At 30.9% G+C, this 22310-nt stretch overlaps 1 protein-coding gene across 8 annotated transcripts in view; it reads right to left on the bottom strand.

The window, feature by feature from the left end:
- TENT2 (terminal nucleotidyltransferase 2) overlaps positions 1-22310 on the bottom strand; it is a 47793-nt gene that overhangs the window by 2528 nt on the left and 22955 nt on the right. For all 8 annotated transcript variants that reach the window (XM_033110681.1, XM_033110673.1, XM_033110675.1 and 5 more), the window contains 7 exons: positions 22171-22240; positions 19074-19150; positions 18538-18666; positions 14052-14095; positions 7926-8062; positions 3071-3162; positions 493-572 (listed from right to left, as the gene is read on the bottom strand). In XM_033110681.1, coding sequence (XP_032966572.1) covers positions 493-572; positions 3071-3162; positions 7926-8062; positions 14052-14095; positions 18538-18666; positions 19074-19150; positions 22171-22240 — 629 coding nt within the window. The remainder of the gene's footprint in view (positions 1-492; positions 573-3070; positions 3163-7925; positions 8063-14051; positions 14096-18537; positions 18667-19073; positions 19151-22170; positions 22241-22310) is intronic.

Raw genomic sequence — 22310 nt, 5'->3', positions numbered from 1 at the left:
TAAATTACAGTTTATATATATATGACTGAAGTTTATATGTATAACATGTATGTGTGTATACACAAACACACATTTTTTTAAATTCAGTAAACAAAGATAAAATGGTACTCAAGTTCCTTGGTACAGTGGGGTACGTATAAGAAAAATCATGGAACTGATATTAGCTTTCTTTAAAAGCCACAATAAGTTCTCCAATATTTTGGGAGGCAAAGGAGTCCATCAGGTTTTAGTCACTCATTCTAAGAGCTTAAAATGTCACTGTGGAAATGCTTATTTCCATGGAAGTGAAAGCCATATGAATGAAAACAAAGCCAGATCTCTCTGAAGGGAAAGTGTATCTAAATTCAAGTCATAAACTCCCTACTGTGCCACATTAATGGCTTTACAACATAGGAACCAGGGCTATTCTGTCCTACTACATATGTAATTTTTCATTTTCAAGGCACACTAGTCCACTAAAGTTTTGAAGAATTAGTCTAATGCACTGCTTACCTTTAAAAATTGATCCTTGATCATGTCAAACTTTTGTTTTTCATGCACAGCTCTGGCAGTATTTGTTCCATCAAAAGGCTCTGCAATGTTAAATGCACATATAAACAAGAAATTATTAAAATGAGAACTTCAGTTTTTTTATTTGGTTGAACTATAAACTATTGTCAACATTTGACAGTTTGGGACCTAGAAAAAGCAACTGCATATAGTTCAGCCTAATATCTTATTACATTTATGCACATAGAAAATAGTTTTATATTGCTATGAACTGTCTAGTAAGGCAGAAAGAATTCAAGTGAGAGGGTAACTAAAAATGAAGTCATCAGCATAAGTATGCGAAATCTAAATCATAAAAGTAGATAAGAGTTCTGAAGGATTACAGAGGGTCAAGGACCTATCCTTAAAGGAAATACAAATAAATTAAAGAATTAAAGAGGGCCGGCCCTGTGGCTCAGGCGGTTAGAGCTCCATGCTCCTAACTCCGAAGGCTGCCGGTTCGATTCCCACATGGGCCAGTGGGTTCTCAACCACAAGGTTGCCAGTTCAATTCCTTAAGTCCCACAAGGGATGGTGGGCAGCGCCCCCTGCAACTAAAATTGAACACGGCACCTTGAGCTGAGCTGCCGCTGAGCTCCTGGATGGCTCAGGTGGTTGGAGCGCGTCCTCTCAACCACAAGGTTGCCGGTTCGACTCCCGCAAGGGACGGTAGGCTGCGCCCCCTGCAACTAGAAACGGCAACTGGACCTGGAGCTGAGCTGCGCCCCCCACAACTAAGACTGAAAGGACAACAACTTGACTTGGAAAAAAGGCCTGGAAGTACACACTGTTCCCCAATAAAAGTCCTGTTCCTCTTCCCCAATTAAAAAAAAAAAAGAATTAAAGAGTTATCAAAAAGAATAAAGCACTATATCCAAGAGAGGTGGTCAGTGTCAAATATCATAGAAAGGTCATTTTAAATTTAATTTTAATTTTAAAAACCCCTGATTTGTCTAGCAGGAGAAAGGTCAATACCTGTGAAAGCAGAGGCTTAATCCTGGGGAGGAGGGAAGACAGTGCAGAGACTTAAGGTGTGAGTCGATGGTTTAGAAAAAGATACAGTGAAGACAGTAACTTGTATGAGAAATTTGGCAGTGAAAGGAGAGAGGAAAACAAGACAGCAAGTAGAGAAGACAGGAAGAGACCAAACAAAGAGTTTCAGAGAACAGCACATTACTTTCCACATCATCACCCCCACCCCATTCATCCTTCTCCCACAAGGTAAGAAGGAAGAGTCCATATATAGAGACCAAAAAATGTCTTATACAGAGAAGACAAAGAAACTGAAGATAATAGTGAGAAAAGGAAGCTAAATAAAGATATTAGGAGTGAGATGAGATAGCTGAAATATACCAGCAGTAGGTAAAAATTACTAGAGTTTAAGAACTTTAGCACTAAAAAAAAAAAAAAAGAGAACAGAAAGTACTTAGAAGAGCCAGTAGGATCAAGTCAAGAGTATTTTTCAACAATGGGATCTATATGCGTTATTTGCCTAGAGAGAAAGAGAACAAAGTTGCTATAATAAAGAGGAAGGGTAATTGAGGCTAAAACCCTGGGAAAAGTACGAAAGAATAGAAAACCTGATGGAGAGGTTAACTTTAGATTTCTCACATAATCTAAGCAGACCTAGAATTTAAAAGACTCCTTTTGTTTACTTATTTTATTGCTTAATAAGCCTATCTTTAAAAGGAATTTACTGTCACAGTGCTGTTTTTCTAAATAGAATAATGCCATATGCCAAAATATCAGATCACATCATGCATATAACTTCACAAAAGTCAGGTTTAATACTCAAAAGACCTCAAGTACTTAAAATAATATACATCCACTGTGCAATTTAGCAAACCAAACACCAAAGCAGGAGATATAATTTCATATTCACAAACTCTTAAGATATTACATATAATCCAAGATTAAAATATTCTAAATTTGACATTTTCCTACAAATGCTGAATCTCAATGCTTTATTCTTTTTTACCATAAGATTTACTAAAATCATCAACTTGGCACCTGTGAGAACAAGTTTGCCTCTTAATGTCAGTTTCCCACCAGCCCAAAGAAATATTCAACTACATGTCAATTAATTTTAGAGAACAGAATATCTCGGAGCATTTAATTTTTAAAATAAAATAAATTTCTATTTATAAAAATCTAGCTTGCATTAAGTATCAATACTTTAAACATACATAAAAGAACTCATTTTATTTCAACATAAGAATCAACTCATGAATAGTATTTTCTTCCACCTGTAAGTCATGAAATTTTCAATCAACTACAAACATGAGCAATGCATAAAAACTGCTCAAATATTACCAAGTGGAAAGATTAAACACCTATATCCATGTTTATTATTTCTCGCAACTACAGAAGTTAAAATTATTTTAGAAAATTAAATTTAAATTTTGTAACTAAAAGAATTGCAAACCACTTCAGAACATAAATTTATTACTTTATAACAATGTAAGGTGAAATTATTCAAGTAGTTCTCTCAGTGCCAAGATGATAAAGAATGGGAAATAGGGAGTGGCTGTGGGAAAGCTACCTTCTACACAGATGTATTTATTTCTCCATTCAATACCATCAGGCCTGGGAATGGCTTTGGCTTCACGAACTGAAATCATTTGACTGTTCCAGCTATAAGAAGAAAAACATCAATCATGTTAACTATTTTCTTAATTTCCCCTTTATTACATTTATTGTATCAGTAATAAGGCCTACTCTGATTTTATCAAAGAATACTGAAATTTGCCTCAAGTTTGAGCATCACAATCCCAATTCCCCCTTCTCTACTTTTTTCTCCAGTGCACGTATATTCTAACAATTTGCCTAGTGTTGTTTATGATGTGTCTCCCTCAAGCAGGACGAAAGCTTCAAGATGAATTATTTTTTACTGTTCAACTAGTTGTCTACTACAAACTAGGCACTTGATACTTATTTATTGAACAAATGAAGTGATATAAAAAATAAGAAAGCATGAGTAGGCAAGAAATACAAAAAAACTATGTTCACTGTTAATGCTCCAGTAAGAATTTTTTATTTAAGAGAGAAGTAATCTTCTTGAGTTCTTTTCTAACATTATTAAATAATTTTTGTTTGGGTGTATATCTGCTTGTACGATTTGGGAAAAATTATTGGAAATTTTCCAATAGAAGTACATGCTGTTTTAGGAAAACAAATCAATACTCAATGAAAACATTACTATCCTCTGAAAACACATATTACTATCTATCAGAAGTGGCTGTCAATAGTGAAGTTGTATTCAAGTAAAATAATTTTATCAGCATGTCTGAAGGTCAATTGTCCACTCTTTAGTATATACTAACATTACATTTTCAAAAAATGTCTTTATACTTATAATAGTTTTGTACAAATACTATTTTCATTTTTTCAAGAAATATTCAAAAGCATGTGACTACTGAGCTTGGGGAACAGCTGCTATCTTTTGTTCAGCTATGTTTCGCTTTCTTCACCATTTTGAGTAAGAAGGGAAAGGCCATGATTTGAAACCTTCCAATTCCAACGTGTTTCTACTCCTCCTCTATTTATTCGACAGAGAATCCAGAAGAATATAACCGTGGGTCCAGCGTGGCATTTGCTTCTGGAAACTGATTAATTTCTATGTTAAATATTCAAGAAAATATTGTATCTTGAATACAAGTTTGATAACTGAAAATGATCCCCAAAGTATGATTTTCCTAGTTTTTCTTATCAAGAGCACAGTTTAGAAATACTTTGTAAAGACAACTTTAAATTCTTCAAAAATATATACCAGAATTAATGGTTTTTAAAAATATGTGCATTATCAAAGAGAAATACTTAGTAATGGTTACAGTAAGAGGTTTTAGATCCTTCATGTACATCAGTATGGACTCGAAACAGAAAAGCACTACACTGCTCTATTCATGTGAATTTCCAAAATTTTCCTAAAAATAAGAATGTAAAGGGGAGAGCTATATAACCACATGCCTGAACCAAACAAGATTACAGTAGAATTACGCTTTGTGCTGCTTCACTTTATACCACTTATGACAAATTTCACTAATAAAATGAACTTTTTTCCTGAGACTACTTGTTTCTAATGTCAACTTATAGGACAATTTAATTTACAATACAATTAAAATTGGAAGTAGTATGTTAAAACGGGGTAGATCCATTTTTTTCTCTCAGATAAGCTTAGACTATTAAAATACTGTGTCCTGCTATTAAATTACATTTTTTACTTCCTTAAACCAAAGAAACTCTCCTCACCACTACACTTACATCAAAGCAATCCTGAATTTTTATTACATGCCAGTACTTGGTTCTAAACTGGGTCACAGAAACCTATGTGACATACCTATATTCACTTTATTATCCCTACCCAGATTATCACTTAAGCTTCAACCTATAATCAACCCAAACAATGCACTTACGTAAATGACTATACCATCTGAAGTACTTCAGAGGAAAAAAACAATAGAATATTTTGAATCACTACCATTTAGACTGATTCAATCTATTGCATTTTCAAAGAACTTTTAAATATTTCTAAATTATCAAATATTTCAAATCATGAAACATGATACATAACTTATATACTATTTTAACTCCTAAAGGCAAATTTAATGTAGAATTCAAATGGTAATTTAGAAATATTTTTTCCCTAAATATTTCATTCTTTAAAACAGGCACTAAACTAAGCCTTTTGTTATACCATATTTCTCTACCATAAAATTTGCTTGCCGTGTACAAATCTGTTATTGTCACTCATTAATTAAAGTGTAAAATAAGATACTGTCTATAGAAAAGGAATGTCTCACAAAAGAATAAAAGAAGAGATATGGGGCTTACTTTAATCTAACATAGATCTGATAATACATAATAATCTTTTGAATATAAAATTGAGATTACTGACTACATTAGTAAGACACCTGCTTCTTTTCTTCAGTATCGATAACGGACTGGTACTCATCTATTAACTTTCTCTTAGCCATTCTTTTTGTGACAAAGTATTTTGAGATCCTCTTTTCACCTATTTTGTAAGTTCTCTGTTCCCAGGCACAGTTCTAGAAGCTTCTTCCTTTTGAGAATTTTCAGCAGCAGGTTCAAAAGAAAGCCATGAGTGAAGTAGGTAAGAAAATCTGAGTAATTTTTAAATGGCCATATAAAATTTATGCAACATTTATACCAGGTACTCAAGCACCTCTTAAAAGGCACTTAATTCTCTCTTCAAATACAGAGAATTTTTTAATTGGACATCTCAAAGTTCATAACAAATCCTTACAAACATTTCTAACAGTTGCCAGAATGCTTTTGCACAGCACCTAGTTCATTACCATGATTACAGTCTCGGCTATGCTCCCTCCAGTCAAATTTCTGAAACTATTTGGTATGAAACAATAATGCACTTGACCGATGCACTGTATGACGAAAGAGTAGGGGAAGATGGCTCCCCGATCATGTATCATAATGATAAACAAATGCACACAAATGTTCAAAACCTTTTTCCAAGCCATCAGCATCCTAACCAGTATCATTTAGCACAGCAAGCTAGTTTCTGTTAATACTAAACTAACACACAAACCTGCACATCTACCATCTCGTTTCACTCCAACTAAGCAGGTGATTTTCAAGATATCTGTATGTAGATGCTCTAACCTTTAAATGTGCATGGCAGAAACATACCTTTCTCCTGTGAATCCTTTCCCTCCACACAAACGTCTCCCAATCCCTAATTCAGATGACACAACAGACGATGCCAATAGTGTTTAACAATTAAGATCATGGTTTTATAGTCGGACTTGAATTTCAATCTCTGTTCTCTCACTATCTAGCTCGATTGCCATGGGCAAGTTTCAAGTACACAGATTCCCTAAGCTGGACAGGGGGCTATTTTGAGTATTAAATGAAATAATATATGGGAATCACTCAGCATATTCTAAGGACACGAGGTAAATAAATACCCACAAAACATGAGCTGTTGTTACCGCAACATCTTAACTATAAAGAGCAATCTTCACAGTTTCTTATGTCCCATGTTTCATACAGTCTTAAACCTTTCCACATGTTTATATAAATAAAGGCTGCTTCCTTTTTATCCATGTTGCCTGGACTAATATCTATGTCATTTTTAACCTGAATTACGTATAACTTCATTCTTACTGAACTACTTTCCTCCAGCTCTTTCCCTATACCTTTTCTTAACCTAATTCAGTAATTATTAAATCATCTTAAGGATCTTTGAATCATGTCCACAATCTTACTTTCTGCTTCAAAATTATTTACTTATAACAAGTATTTGTCAAGTACCCACTATCTGGCACTGGGCTAGGTACTGGAGACACAACTGTAAACTAAACAAGTACCTCAGTCTGGTATAATCTTTACCTTGAGGAATTTAAACAACATTTCATCTTTCATGCCCTATGATTCAAATCATCTTGTGAGTCAGTTTTTTTTTAGAGCTATTGTTCATAGCAGATAAGACAATACCAACACTGCACTAAAGAATCATAGTTTAGAGTGTGAATTTTGTAGTCGAAATTACCTGAAATACTCCCCTTACTAGCTGTGTGACCTTGGGGCAAGTTTCTTCCTCTCTTCACATGCCTCACTGGTAAAATGGGCACAATATATCTCAGAAGGTTGTTATGTAAACTGAGTGAGATAATACATATAATCTGTTTAGGACAGTTTTTCCCACTTAGTAATAGCAATTTATTACTATTACTGTTGTTATTCCCTCTCCAAACCTTTCGAAGTGGTACCTGATGGTCACTGTACCCATCCACTCTAACTTTATGCAACTCCTAAGTCCTCTCTCTTCCTCCTTCAAGCTTTTCAAAACTGATCACAATAGCTGCAAGCAACCCCTCATCCCACTCTATGAACTAAGAACTCCAGTAAGAACTTTCAATTATGTCCACTCTGATTATATACTTTAATACTTCATGTTTATACACCACCCTCAAAAAAACTGAAAAAAGGATTGGAGTATTCCTTCATTTGTATATCACACTAACACAACTATTTAATTAAGGTATCAAGTATTAAGTAGATCTTTTATCAAGTTTGTCATAGCTATGTTTTTTTTACAAGGTAAGCTCCTGTTTACAAGTTCCTAAAAAAGAGATATTCCAAACTATATAGCACCTACGTAAGGTCAATACAAATATTTATTCAGGCCCTACTATGAACAGGCAGCTAAACATAAATGGGATCACTATTGAAATCAATTATAACTGGGCTTACTGAACCACAATTTTTTATTAGCTAGGAATATGAAATCTAGCTTCTCATAATTACTTGTTTGATATTATATTTTATAAACTACATATTTCTGGGCAAGTTTACAGCATTGAAATTGACTTGGAGCACTCATATATAAATAAATAAACACAATTTGAAGTTTCACTTACTCAAATTCTGTAGCATAATATTTAAGAAAGCCCAGTAAGAGGTCCCCAAGATTTGATTCATTCTTTGAGAGGTAAGGAGGAACATTACATGGAGCTTGATGTACAAGGTGCAGCTGTATGGCAGGACTAAAAGATTCCTGTCAGAAAGAAAAGGGGGAAAATGTAAAGCCATTTGAAACACACGCTTAAAACTTTATAAATCCTGATCTAAGGCTCTCTGAGGAAGAAAGAAGAAATTTTCTTTATATTGGCAATTTGAAAATTTGAAGATTTTCTTCCACTAAAGATTTTAGCAGTGTTTGCAGCAGGTCAAAAAGCATCTGAAAAACGAAGATATTCTAATTCTTGGCTGAGATATATCACTCAGTTAACCAAATGGATCCCTTCGGTAGCAAAAGATTTCCTATCTCATAAATAAAACCTTACTCCACACAACAAAATTCCATCCAATAATATAGATTTCTCTATAGATGTATCTCTTTAATTACTTTTACGAGGAGCAGTTGTGCTGTCCGAAGGCTCTATGATGCACAAGGTAAAAGCTCTTTCTAATTGCCACTTAATATTTGTCTCAAAGGCCATAAAAGTAACTTTACTATATAAATAGTACTTGTACCAATTTGAAGATTTTTTAAAATGTTGTTTTGTTTTTGTATTTTGTATCTTGGAAGAGAAGATGGACGTTCAACATAAATTGAACGTGAAAACACAAAGAGGGCAGGAAAATGAAGATAGGAAACATACTAACAAGCAATATTCAGCAAACTTTTACCACACTGTTCACAAAAGAGGATTATCATTTGCTTGCAATCCAGGAGCAAACAACACAGTTCTTAGAAAGAATACTAATGGAATAACACTAAAGAATACTTGTTCTTTTTGCCTATGGTGTGCCATTCATTTCATATCTAAATCTTTCCTCCATTAGCAGTTAAGTTCTGGCTCTAAAATATGTTACAGGAACTACAGATATTCTTAATACACATATATATGTTAGAAAATAACCTTTCTAAGGTAATTTGCAGAATTTCCTAAAGAAGGGTTTTCTATGTTCTCCTTTGCTATCAAAGTAGAAACAGATTTTTTTTTAAGAAAGCAATTGTTTAAGGCAGCAGAATGACAACTACACTTAAGCTTCCCAACTATAAAAGATCAGCCTTGGGTTTACTGATATCAACTCAATTAGTAATATCTAAATAACTCCAATGTTAAAAAAAAATAGAGGCTATCCAAATAAATAACTTGTGATACAGAGAAATAGGTTGGTACACCTACTTAATGGTAGCCCTCAAAAATCATCAGTGAAAATAAAGTAGCAAGAAAAATAAACCCCCCTTCGACCCCATTACCTGTAATTCTATCAATAATTTTTAATTACCAAGAAGTGATTCTCTCAAAAGAAAAATTCTACTCCAACCACAATTCTGAAATCTTATACTCCGAAACTTGGCACTTCCCTTTACACTTCTAACATGGTTTAGTATTACAGAGATCTTAATTGTCTCTAAGACTAGAAGTAGGAAAGCCTCAATTTATAATAAAAAGTAAAAGCAGAAGGAAGAGCAGGTATATTGCCTCTCCTACCCTTTGTCTCTTACTTGTAATGTGTAAAATTGGAATTAGGACATTATTTAAAATTAAAAATTTAAATATTATTTCTGGCAAATTAAACAAAAAGTTGTAAGTTCAAATGATAAGGAAAAGTGGGTCACTGTTTAATAGCTTCTGCTCTGAAAGCTTCTTACTAATTTTGATTTCTAGTACTTAGCATACCTAGTAAGCATTCAATTTATGAACTGATGCTGAAGTAGAACAGTCATTTTCTTACCTCGAGATTTAAAACTGTTTGAATCTCCTTTAAAATTTTTATTTTGTTCAATAATTTAAAAAACAGATTAGCAATTGTGAGATTAAAACTTAATCTAAGACCTACTCCACTAAAATGCTGAATGCCCTTGGATCAATTTGGCCAGTCTTCTTTTAGCCCTGCTCTTCTTTTTCATAGTCATATACCGTATACTGAAAATAAGACCAGGTCTATTATTATTTTTTGCTCCCAAAGACACATTAGGGCTTATGCCCAGGGGATGTCATCATGAAAAATCATGCTAGGGCTTATTTTCCTGTTAGGTCTTATTTTCGGAGAAACACGGTACAAAAAGGGCTATATCATACCTACTGAGGGAGAACTGAAGGAGAAATCAATAATAATAATAATAATAATAACAACAACAACAACAACAACAACAACAACAGTCCAAAATAGGCTACAAGTAAATAGGAATTCCATTTAACCTTAAGAAATCCCCATTTTTGGTAATTGTTCACATTACAGGAGTCTCTGCTAAAACAAAAATTTCATCAGTTTTTTAAAAAGAGAGCTCCCCCATTGCACTTACGTATTTAAGAATAACATATGCTACTTTGAATAGGATGAGGGTAGGTAGAATTTAAGCTATCATATTAAAAAGCACAGAAAGAGCCAAAGGAAAAAAAGCAGCCTTAAAATTACAACCTAAATCCATGGAATAAAAATTTAATTGACATAATGTAACATCTATTTGTTCAAGCTTTTCCCAAAGGTTCAACTTCTTCATCTATAAGGAAAACAATAGTACTCATAGGGTTGTTATAAGGATTAAATGATACAATGTATGTAACACATAGCAACAGTATTACCTAAATATTAATTACTTAGTATATGCCAGGCATCATTATTATAACTGTACCTTTATACAATAATGCAGTATAGTTATGCCCTAAAACTTTTAATTTATCATTCAAAATTAGCTTTCTTATGATTTTTTATATTTAAGTAATGTCAACTTTAAAACAATGTTGCTTTGTCATTTAAAAAAATAAATCTTCACCAAAATTTTTAAATTTGTCTTTTCAAAGGAATTCATTTAGAGCTTGTTTCACATAACTAATTAAATCAAACCCTTCATCATATTACACACATTTTAAAACCAAAAAAAAGTTGCTATATGTATATGTGTATATATGTAAAATGTAATGTATGTTCAATATATAACTGCATGGAGAAACACTACATTCTCAGAATTCTGTATTTCACAACTATATAAAAGAGGGTTATTTTCTTACATGTCTATCCTGTTAACATAAGTAACTTCCTGGAATATGAAGATACCATTAGGGAAGAAAATAAATATAAGTTGTCTTGATAAATCTACCTAGCATAAATCTAGGTAAATCTCATAATAATATGCTTGCATTAAAATAAAGATCCATTCATAAGCTTAATCTGAATTTATATAAACTTTCTCAACTTCATTTCTTTAACTTAATAGTAAATACTCTACCCTCTATCACTTATGTTGCTTTTTTAATTCAATAAGAATTAAGTAGCAATAATCAATAATGCTATACTATGATATAGCTTTTGAAGATAAATATATTTTAATCTTTCATCCTTTTCTTTCATAACATAACTGAATTAAAAAACTATAGCAGTTTTTAAAATAAATATTTTATCATAAATTATAAGAAAATATAAAATTACTAAAAGAGCATATAATACTGAAGAACCAATTTTATTCTATTCTAAAATTATCTTATTTTTTAAATTATATTTTAACTATATTAGAGAAGCTAAAATTTAAAAGAACTTTGTTTTCTTGTAAAGTAACAAAGTTTTTTTCTGTTAAAATCATCCTCAAACTTACTTATACAAGCTAAAATTTTATCATATCTACTTTTTTTAAAGAAAGGGGTATCTGTATAGGAATAATCAGATAAACACAAGCAACAGAAATTGGATTAAATATATTAGTGAATACTACTATCATTTTGCCTTTCCTCAGCAAAGTGTAAAGGAAAAAAATACGTTTCTGGATCCATAATTTGTGACCACATAGCTTGGATCAATCATGTAAACTTTTTAAGACTTAGTTTCTTCATCAGAGAAACAAGGATAATACCTTACAAGTTTATTTGTTTAGAATTAAAGATATTATGTATAACACAGTGTGCTGACATAAAACAGATACTAAATAAATGGTAGTTATTAGTAATAAGAAACAAGCCAAGTTATTTGTTCCATCAGATGGAATGCCGAAAAAAGCACTCTGCTGATTAGCTTGCAGGTTTCAGATAAAACAAAAATCCTGTTAAGAGTGGGTAGTAAGTCCTTATTCACTTAGGCATCAGTCGTCTAGTAAAGATAACATGCTTTAAGTATTTATGACAATGTAACCAAATCTGAAAGCAAATTAAGACATTTTTAAATCTAGCAGGTCTTGCTATTAGTATTTTTTAAGGCCTTAGGGCTGGGTTAGAATTAAAGCCTGTCACAGGTATAGAAATAAGATTATTGATAAAACAGATTTGAGAGTGTAAGGTCAGAGGTAAGTGTAAGGCAAAAGAAGTCATGACTCTGTCCTGGGGGAAAGTTAGGTAATTAGAAAATAAAACAGAAGGAAAAATGAGGCTCTTAAATTAGAATATACTGGTAAGTGCCTGGGTGTCTTATAAAAAGTAATGCCTCTGTTCCTGAACTTGTGCATTAAACTGAGATTTCATCCATATTTTATATTGGTAAAAAGTGTTCCATTTAGTACAGAGTTTTAAGTGAGATTTCTGCAGAAGCATCTATTCAATACACAATAATAGATTCTTTAAAGGGTTAAGTTTAACTATTAGGTCATTTGTATGCTAAAAAATATATGCAGTTCTTTCTCTACTGAAACCCACGTCTTAAAGAAAAATAAAGTTGGGACAATAAACTGAAATAGTGAATACCCAGTCATTATATTTGACCTTTCAATATGAGCTAATGAATCAATACTTTATGGAGGAAGGAAACCATTCAAGAATAAGATCTAAACAGTTCCAGTTACTGTTCTTTCTATACTTTCTAATGCTTCCATTTTTGGTGATGTTTAAAACATAAATAGTGATCTCTAGCTATACTAACTCATTATAATAGTTCTTCATAATAACAGAACTTAGTTTTATAAATGAGGAAGATAAGCTATCCAGATTGACCAAAAGGTTCTTGTTATAAATGGTATCTTCCAGTAGATGACCCACTACAAACTGGAAGGTCCTCACTACAGCAAAACGCCTATTACAGTGAACGTTTTTATTATCCAGAACCTGGCATGTATGTATTACAATAATAACTGATGCTCAAAAACAAGAACATCAGTTCTTCTCAATTTCAAGGATTAAATTATATTTAATTTAGGTTCCCTATCAAGCATATTTACTGTATTTTGTGTGATACACACAGAATAAGTAAGTTCTTTGACTACAGATCACTCAAGGGAGATACTGTTTTCCTTTGTAATATGAACATTTAGTAAATTTATGAAAGTAACAGATAAAAATTATGTTTTCAGAAGGTTGGCCAAACATTCTAAACAAATAGCTTAAATATTATTTCCAAATAAAACCAGGAACAAGGGTGACTATGGAGGAAAACAGAAAACAAGGAAACAGAGAATTCAGGAAAGAACACAAAAAACTGGAGAAGAAACAAAAATATTCATATAGATTGTAAATATGTACATTCCCTCTCTAAACTCAAACTGAATACATACTAAACTTTATCTAGTAGGTACTTCATTTCTTAAGTGTTTCCAATGAACTTCATCAGGATTCTTAATATTATGTACATAAGAATAGAGTATTAATGTTACCTTTTGGTGTATTACTTAGTAAGATCAAATGAAAGATACAATGATTATCCAATTGTTCAATTTCTTAATTTTTCCCCTTGCTTTCAAAGTATAAGTACATTGGGCTGAAAAACTTCTGAGTTAACTACGTAAGAAATGCTATAAAAATTATATTTAAAAATAGCATGAAGAAAACTGGAATGAGTCCAAATGGACCTTGACCAACTTTGTTGATTATCATGAGCATCATGCAAAAACTTCCACCGTTAACAAAAACGACCAGATTATCTTGCCAGTAACTTCTGAGACAGTATATAAAACATTTTTAATGTTCTAGTGGCCAATGCCTCAGCCTATATAGAAAATGTTATCAATACTTAGAAGGTAACTATTACTACTTTTATATTCACATTAATACTACATATAATAGTCCCACATATACTTGTCATAATATGTATTATAATAATTTATAAGAAACACTTACTGGGTAAATTTTTTGGATGGATGGAAGGATGGGTTCAGGTAGGGCTATAAAAAGAAAAAGTTTAAAGCTTCTGTGATTCACATAATTCATTTTACAAAGCAATAATTTGTCAGCTAAGACCCCCAGGTATGAGACTATAAGGGTTTCTGCTAAAAGTAAACAGTTCCCATATATTTTTGTGAAATTAATTCTTATTCCTAAAAATTTTAATTCATAATATATCTAAATGACAATTTAAGGTTTGTTAATAAACTATGTATATTTCTATGTAAACCAGTGTTCCTTACATGGTTTTAGAATAACAGGCCATCAATAAATAGACACACATCATTTGGTGCAACGTCAGACACACACACAAAATAAGCAAGACAAGGACTGTTTTACAAATACTGAATGGACATTATTAAGATGGATGTAGCTATCAAAGAAAAAAAATTTTAAGTACAAGCCAATGATACAGTCCAGCAACAGTTCTATCACAATTGTCCCTTTATCATTAAATTTCTTCTAACAACTAAAATTGAGATAGTTTTGGAAACTGATCTATTGAAGAAAAAAACTGAAAAAATTCCTCAACTTAATTAATTTTTAAAAAGGCCTCAGCAAAGTTTAGAAATCTAAATCAGGAGATTTGCACAAATCTGCTATAAATAAAATTTCATACAAAGGAATCATTATCTCCATGTTACTGTATTTTTAAATTGTCATTCTTTACTCTTCCATAGCTTTACCCAGATCCAACCTCACGAAATGCATTAACAGTAATTTCATATTATAATGTAAATGGAATAACATTAAAGGCAAAGTGCCTAATCACAATATAATAAAAAACTAATAAATAATGTCTTGAGTGTGTTAAGATACAAGTAATACATTTTCAAGATTTCTTTAATATTAAAGACCAATATAGTACTATATGATAAACTGTATTTGTGTATTAAAGAATTAAAAATACATTACATATAATTAAATGAACTCTGTAATAATTTTTAATTCACTTTTAACTGGCTATTTAGCCAAAACATTTTTAAATGACTTCTGGAGTACATTAATGTACATATAATCAATTATTATGAACAACTTTCATGATCTCCAACTATGATTATAAATGTATAAATTTCTAGCACAGAGCATTTAAATTTCCCTCCTGCATCATGCTTCATTCCCAAGTTGAACACTGGAATAAAATAAAATTCCATGATAGTCTGGAATGTTCAGTGTATGACTGAGAACATTACGGGAAAAAAACTCACCCATTACTTACCAGAATCACTCTTAGTAAATAAGAATACATTTTTTGTTTTTCCATAGGCATTGAAATGCTCAAAATTCTAGAATACCCTACAAATAAACTCAAGCCCCATTTACTTTAATTCTAAAAGTCTCTGTATTTGTATAACATTTTAATGAATGTCTAATAATTTTTGTTATAATAGAGAAGTTACATTAGAAAATCTTATTAGAATTTAGTTTACCTAATTAAAAACCTGAATTCCTTTCCTACTCCTAATAAATTAAAATCATAATTTAAAAGAGGATGAAGAAAAGATTTTAAAGAATTTACAAAAAGTTTATCTCATTCTAGAATTATAATTAGAATGCTAGGAGAGGAAAACAAATACTAACCACTGGTTTGGGGGTCTTTCAATAGACAAAGATCCTTTAGAACTAAGCAATTTGGAAGCTTTTGGGGGCAGGAATATCATTCAGTAAATCCCTAACAACCTTAAAGATTTAGAAATACTAGTCATGACAAAAGCAATTTAAATGTATTGTAGCATTATTTACTAACACTATCCTGATAGTAACCTCAAAGAGTTTAGTAGTTTTTCAAATATGTATTTATTTATTTTACTCCAAAGCAACATACATTCTGGAAGAATCTGGCTGTAACATCTATTTTGACTTCAAAATTTTGTATTTTGATCTTTTAAATTTCTCTCGAAAGCAAACTAAGACAAAAGCTTATTATTGCAGTATGTGATTGATAGATTAACACCTTGAGTATAGCTAACCTGTAAGATTTTACTTTGCCTGCAGTTTATATGAGAGCTTTATTGTCAACCCCCACAAATTTATACACATTCCATACTGGTCCATCAAAAATTCAACTAAAAAAATAGCAGATTTTCAACAACACTAAGCAAATATTAATTTTGAAAATGCAAGAACACTTTTAAAATGCCTAAGAGATAGTTTTGTACCTGGTAACATGAACATTGCATGAACATTAATTCATATTATTTCTAACCAATTTTTACTTTTGCTTTTTGCCATTAAAATCTCTAATCAATAGGCTTTTCCCCTCATGCTTTCATCAGTCACCTTTTCAAGCATATATATATATTCTATTATTGACTTGAAATTCATTCTAGGAAATGCTTTAATCTTTTCAACCTTTTACATACAGAGGACCTGCTTCTTTTTTGTGTTCATGGCAGAAAAAAATATTAAAGCACTTAAGAAATTAAACAAAATTTAAAGGTCATTTAATCCAACTATTTCCTGTTACCGATAAGAACATTAAGGCCAGAGTTAGAATAACTTGGCAGAGCTGAAACTGGTCAATACACCTTGTAGACTCTTGTATGACAAAAAAAAAAAAAAAATAGCAACTACTTATTTCAATCTCTCTAATTTCTTTTAGGGAGTAGTAGCTTAAATTTGTCACAGAACTGCACATTAACTCTGGGTAGCTGATGTCCTTTAACAAAGACCTAGAAATGGTTGATGATAGTGCCATTAATTACAAACCACCTCAGTAAATGGGACCATTTTGTCAAGAATAAAATATGTTTAACAAAATTTAAACCAAATTTTAACATGATTTCACTACACTAATAAAATACTGATGTTTGAATTTTCAACTTGCTTGCAAAACCACCTTGGGGGTTATCTGTAATCGAAGCACATTTTCCTAAAGAGGGCAATCAAATTAAAATTTATAATGTAACACATAAGAATGGAGAAATAGGGCACATATGGATGTTCATGCATGTTAAATGCTTTACTCATATCTAATTTTTTAATCACAATTAACACTAAACACCAAATAGACAGTGGGTGATGGTACATGAGAGTTTGTTGCATTATTCTTTACATTTTATAGGAAACATTTCTAATCTACTCAAATTTTAATAAAAGAACTGCAATCCACAAGAGGACAGACATCACTAAAAAAGCATCACAAGTAATATATGTTTCACACTGAACTGCGAAACTGGACAAAAAATGATTAGTGATATATAAAGTAGTGTCTAAAACAGCCAACATCATATGTTTTAAATCCTTTTAGAGGGGCAAATCACTCATCAAATTAGCATATATTTAAGACTGGTCAGGAATAAAAATTCATGTATTATAATCAGTTTGAAATTTTTTAACAAAGAGCAAGAGTAACCTTTCTGATGACTGATTCATAAAACCTTGACCCATTTAACTATTTTAAGCCTCTCTAACTCAAAAAAAATCGTCTGATTCCATAATTCAACTAAAAAGTCTCTAATTTAATATATATATATATTATAAAATATCTCCAAGTTTAGTAGGAAAAAATCCTACTGTCCATAAATAACCTTATAAATTTTGGGCACATACCTTCTCAATATTTGTTATACATATGAATATATACATAAACACAAATACAGTTATTATTTTAAAAATAAAATTGGTATCATGTTTTATATTAGTGTATCATGACTATTTTCTTGATACACTAAAAACATTATTTTTAATTGCTGTGTAAATTTCATATTCATTTTATTGTAATTAATTTAATCATCTCCCCATTAAGGTAAAAACCTTAATTATTTCTAATCTTTTACTATTTCAACAACCACCAAGAAAAACAGCCTTATAAATAAACCCATATATGCATCCCTGATTATTACCTTACGATAAATTTCTAGAAATGGAATCACTGAGTCAAAGGATATGAACATAAATATTACAACATTGCTTTCTTAACTGTGGAAATATCATTAACCCAGTGTTCTCAGAACCCTACACATACTGGTAGACAGTCTTCTATTACATTAACATCAAGTCTTTTACCCAATCTCCATGCCAGCTCCCAGGAAATAAAAGCTTCTTTGACCAACAAGAAAATCATTTAATTCCTGTCTTAAGTGGAAAATAACAAACATGATGAATGGTGCTTGAGCTTATTTTTATAGGCCTTCTGAACATTCATCTGCCTCAAGGTAATGGGTCCACAATTCAATGGTGAAAGTTAGTTGAATATAAAAGTGAATATAGAAAACTGTCAAAAAATAAAAACACTGTGAAACTTCTTTTTAATATTTTCCAGGACACAACATTTCTAAAACATTTGTTAAAAGCAACAAAATAGAAAATACGGTTTTATAAGCCTTTTCAAAGAACTTTTTAAAAATGCTATTTGAAGGTAGGGTCAATAAAGAAAACACTATAATGAAGTTTAACTGCATTTCTATTTTAAAAAGTGAGGAAAACCCGTAATACTTACTTTGTAAATAGTGCAAAACCATCAATACAAGACTATAGCTGCTTAAAGTACCACGACTGGCATCATTTATCTCATGGTGACTTGCCCACTTCTTAATCACCAGTACTAACGGACGAACTCGATTTTCAACTGAAAGTAAAATTAAAACTTAAAACAGTAAGAAGATATTACAGTTTCTTTGAAAGTTCACATCATTTCCCAATTCCATCCCAATAAAAAGAGTACCACCTCCCCATGTATTAAACACTGTGTACCATAAATGTGTTTTACTTCTAAAGTATACCTTCATTACCTTTTTAAAAATTACTAATTATTAAAATTCACTTTATTTACCTATAAGTCTGGTATTATATGATTTTAGTGTAGCAACATATTATGCATATAGTAAAATAAGACATTATACATAAACACAATTAAAAAGATTTAGACAACATTTAGACAAACATTAGACAAAGACAAACATTTTTTAAAAAAAATAAAGAATGAGGGATAAACAAAAAAGTTGATAATTATTTGGAAATAAATAACAAACTTACGGTATGCATAAGTTCTGAGAAGGAATGTGTTTCTTATTCCAACAATATTATTTACATTCAAGTCAAATTCCACACAACTATTAAAAAAAGGAAAAAAAAAGCTTTAGCTCAAGTAGAAATTAAACTAAATCCCTAGCAAATAAAATAATATCCATCCATCCAATGATATAAAAATAGCATGGGCCCAAAGGCCAAAAACTTTAAAATTAAGCATTAAAGAAGAATGAATACATATTCAGTATATCACTTTAATGATTCAGTGTATATTAAAAATATAAAATAGGATTACTGTCAAAAGATCCATAATATACAGGTAAGGCTCCTACTATCTTTAATAAAAGAAATTTAAAAATTTTGTAATCCTTCCCAGATAAACAAAATTATGTTACAAAAAACATTTCTGGGCAAGTTATCCCACTAAGTTATATATTCTCAACTAATTTGGAATTACAGCATCATTTGCTTTAAAACAACAGGAATAAAAAGGCAAATAAAGTACAGGTGCAAAAAATAAAAGCTCTGTCTATACATTATATTCCCTCTAAAAAGACCGGTAAATTATATCATGTCACATTTAGAAACTGATGTCTGGGAAAACTGTAACAGTCAAACACATAACAGAAGAGATACTTCTCTGAAAGTAAAAGATATCATGCAATTCACAATTTAAAAAATAGGGCAATAATGATGAGATCTACAAAGAATGACTAAACTCAAAATAAAAGGAAAGATTACTTAATGTATAAGTAATGGACCCATATGCTCTCAGGTTCCACTTTTTCTGAACAATGAATTTTTCTATGAAAATACTGCCTAAAATAAAAACTTAATTCCTTTCTACGGCTTTTAATCATAATATTTGAAATTTATCGTTTCAGGTTTTCTTGTTTTAGGAAAGAAATCCTGTAATCCTTCAACTTTCCATGCACACTGATAAAAATGGACAGTGGTATTAACACTTCAGATACCATATATATGTGGCTTTGGAAAACATATAGTTAAGAATGGAGTTACGTTCTTCAATTGTTTTTGTGTAAGTCTAACACTGAAACCAAATTTCACCTTCTCTATATAACTCAATGGAAAGGAAAGAAACATGAAAACCAGTCTGCAATTAAAAACTTTCCCAAAAATATGAATTCAGAGCTTTAAAAATATCCATAATACTTGCTTCAAATTCTACTTCTGGAAATAACTAAAGTAATCCTACACACAGAAAGAATTTTATGCATAAAATGCTTATTCTAACATGGGAGTGGGTAAGTTGATTATATATTCACTCAATGAAATACTGTAAAGCCACTAAAAATGAAGCCAGAAAATATGACATGATATAAGCAAATGTTCATGATATATAGTTAAGTAAAAAAGTATGATTTCAATTTTAATTTTAAAAAGTCTTATGCATTCATATGCATAGAAAAGGGACTAAAAGGTTTACACTAAAACATTAACATCAGTTACCTTAGGGTGTTAAAAGTGTAGTTTTTTTTAATGGTTTATATAGAGAAGAATTATAAAATGGAATTTATAAAGAATATTTAATATAAAAGCTTGCATAACATCTTAAATAGAAAAGAATAAAATTGTTTATATAGAGGGTGCCAAAAAAAATGTACACACATTTTAAGAAAGGAAAAAACTGTATTAAAATTGTAATAATATATACCGATAAGAAAAGATGAATACAAGTCATGTATAAACATTTTTTGGCACCCCGGTATAATTAAAACTACAAACATATTTAAAAGATAATTATAATTAGCTAACAGTTTTATTTATGCATAATTTATTTTTTACCTCCCTGTATCTTTATGCTTCAGAAAACTCTACCTTTATTTATTTGGTGAAAATTCAGTAACTATTTATAGGCTGGATAGATGTCTGGATGAATGGAGGGGAAGGTTTGAGCCACGAACATCTAAAGTTTTATTTAAAATACATATATTCAGTGAATTCTGATTATTCACAGTAGTTGTATAAGTCACTGCAAACACTTAGTGAATATTAAACTATTACTTCTAAAGACAACAAGAATTAGGTTTCCATAAGCATCTAGTCACAACATTTTCATGAAGCTCCATATGTAACTTTGTTTTATGTGCATTTCTGTTTAAAGACATCTCATTTAATATAGTGTTGATTCATTAACAGTGAACTAATAGCCAAGAGCACTGTAACTCTTAGATATGCCTGAACAAAGCATATCTAACACATGTATTTTCCTCATAAGGCCCATCACAGCTTTGTACATAGAAACACTAGACAGTACCTCAGCGCTATGTTTGGGGACCATTTTAAACAGCAAAATCACCCACAAAAATCACAAAAATGTAAAAAACATGACACTAACTAGACTGTAAAAAGGACAATTATTTATAGTATGAGAGCTGATATCTATGAACGACCATCAAAGTGCTACAAGTTTTAATTTGGGGGAATTACAAAATAAATTTAATCAAGTAGGCGAATTCGCAAATACGGAATCCATGAATAATGATGATCAGCTGTGTATATACTTATATTTATGTTTCAGTCTTACTTTTATAAAACTGGGCTAGAAAAACCTGATTTATCACAATCCTATTTTTTAGAAAACAACAAATCTTTTTTTAACCAAGGAAATTCTCAACACCTAAATATTTATATTTTATATTTGGATATTATATAAAAGATTCTAATTCAAATGCCTAAGAAATTCAGAACCCAGGCTGGTAGAAAAGATAGATTTATAACAATCCCTTTGATACATGAAATTTCATCAATTAAGCTATGTTCTTAAGAATGCATATATTGTATTTCCAAAAGGCAAGAGACCATTTAAAAATCTGTAATACAAATATGTACATATTATTTAAATTAGATAGTCTCAAATACTCAAAATGTCAAGCAAAATAACTAAGTACAGTTAAACATGAAGAATTGCTCAGATAATTGAAAAAATTACACGTATTTCAAAGATTAAATCAAGTGATTTTTACAAATTTATGAAAATAAGCTATTATGTCATAGCATACATTTCTTAATTATCTACATCAAAAGAGTATCTGAAAATTATCTAAAGAAACTGAAAAAAGGGAATTCAATAATTATTTACCTGACTTTATCCCTGAACTTCACAATTGGCACTTTCGCTCGAATCAGCTGAGGTCTCTCAATGTAGCCAGCTGAAGAATAAAAGATAACGTGAATATCTGTAAATGTTTCTCAAATTCATAGCGTACCAATGCACATTTT

The sequence above is a fragment of the Rhinolophus ferrumequinum genome, chromosome 7 (assembly GCF_004115265.2).
Source record: "Rhinolophus ferrumequinum isolate MPI-CBG mRhiFer1 chromosome 7, mRhiFer1_v1.p, whole genome shotgun sequence".
Taxonomy (NCBI): domain Eukaryota; kingdom Metazoa; phylum Chordata; class Mammalia; order Chiroptera; family Rhinolophidae; genus Rhinolophus; species Rhinolophus ferrumequinum.
The sequence above is the reverse complement of the archived record's forward strand: the minus strand, read 5'-3'. Positions and strand labels throughout refer to the sequence as shown.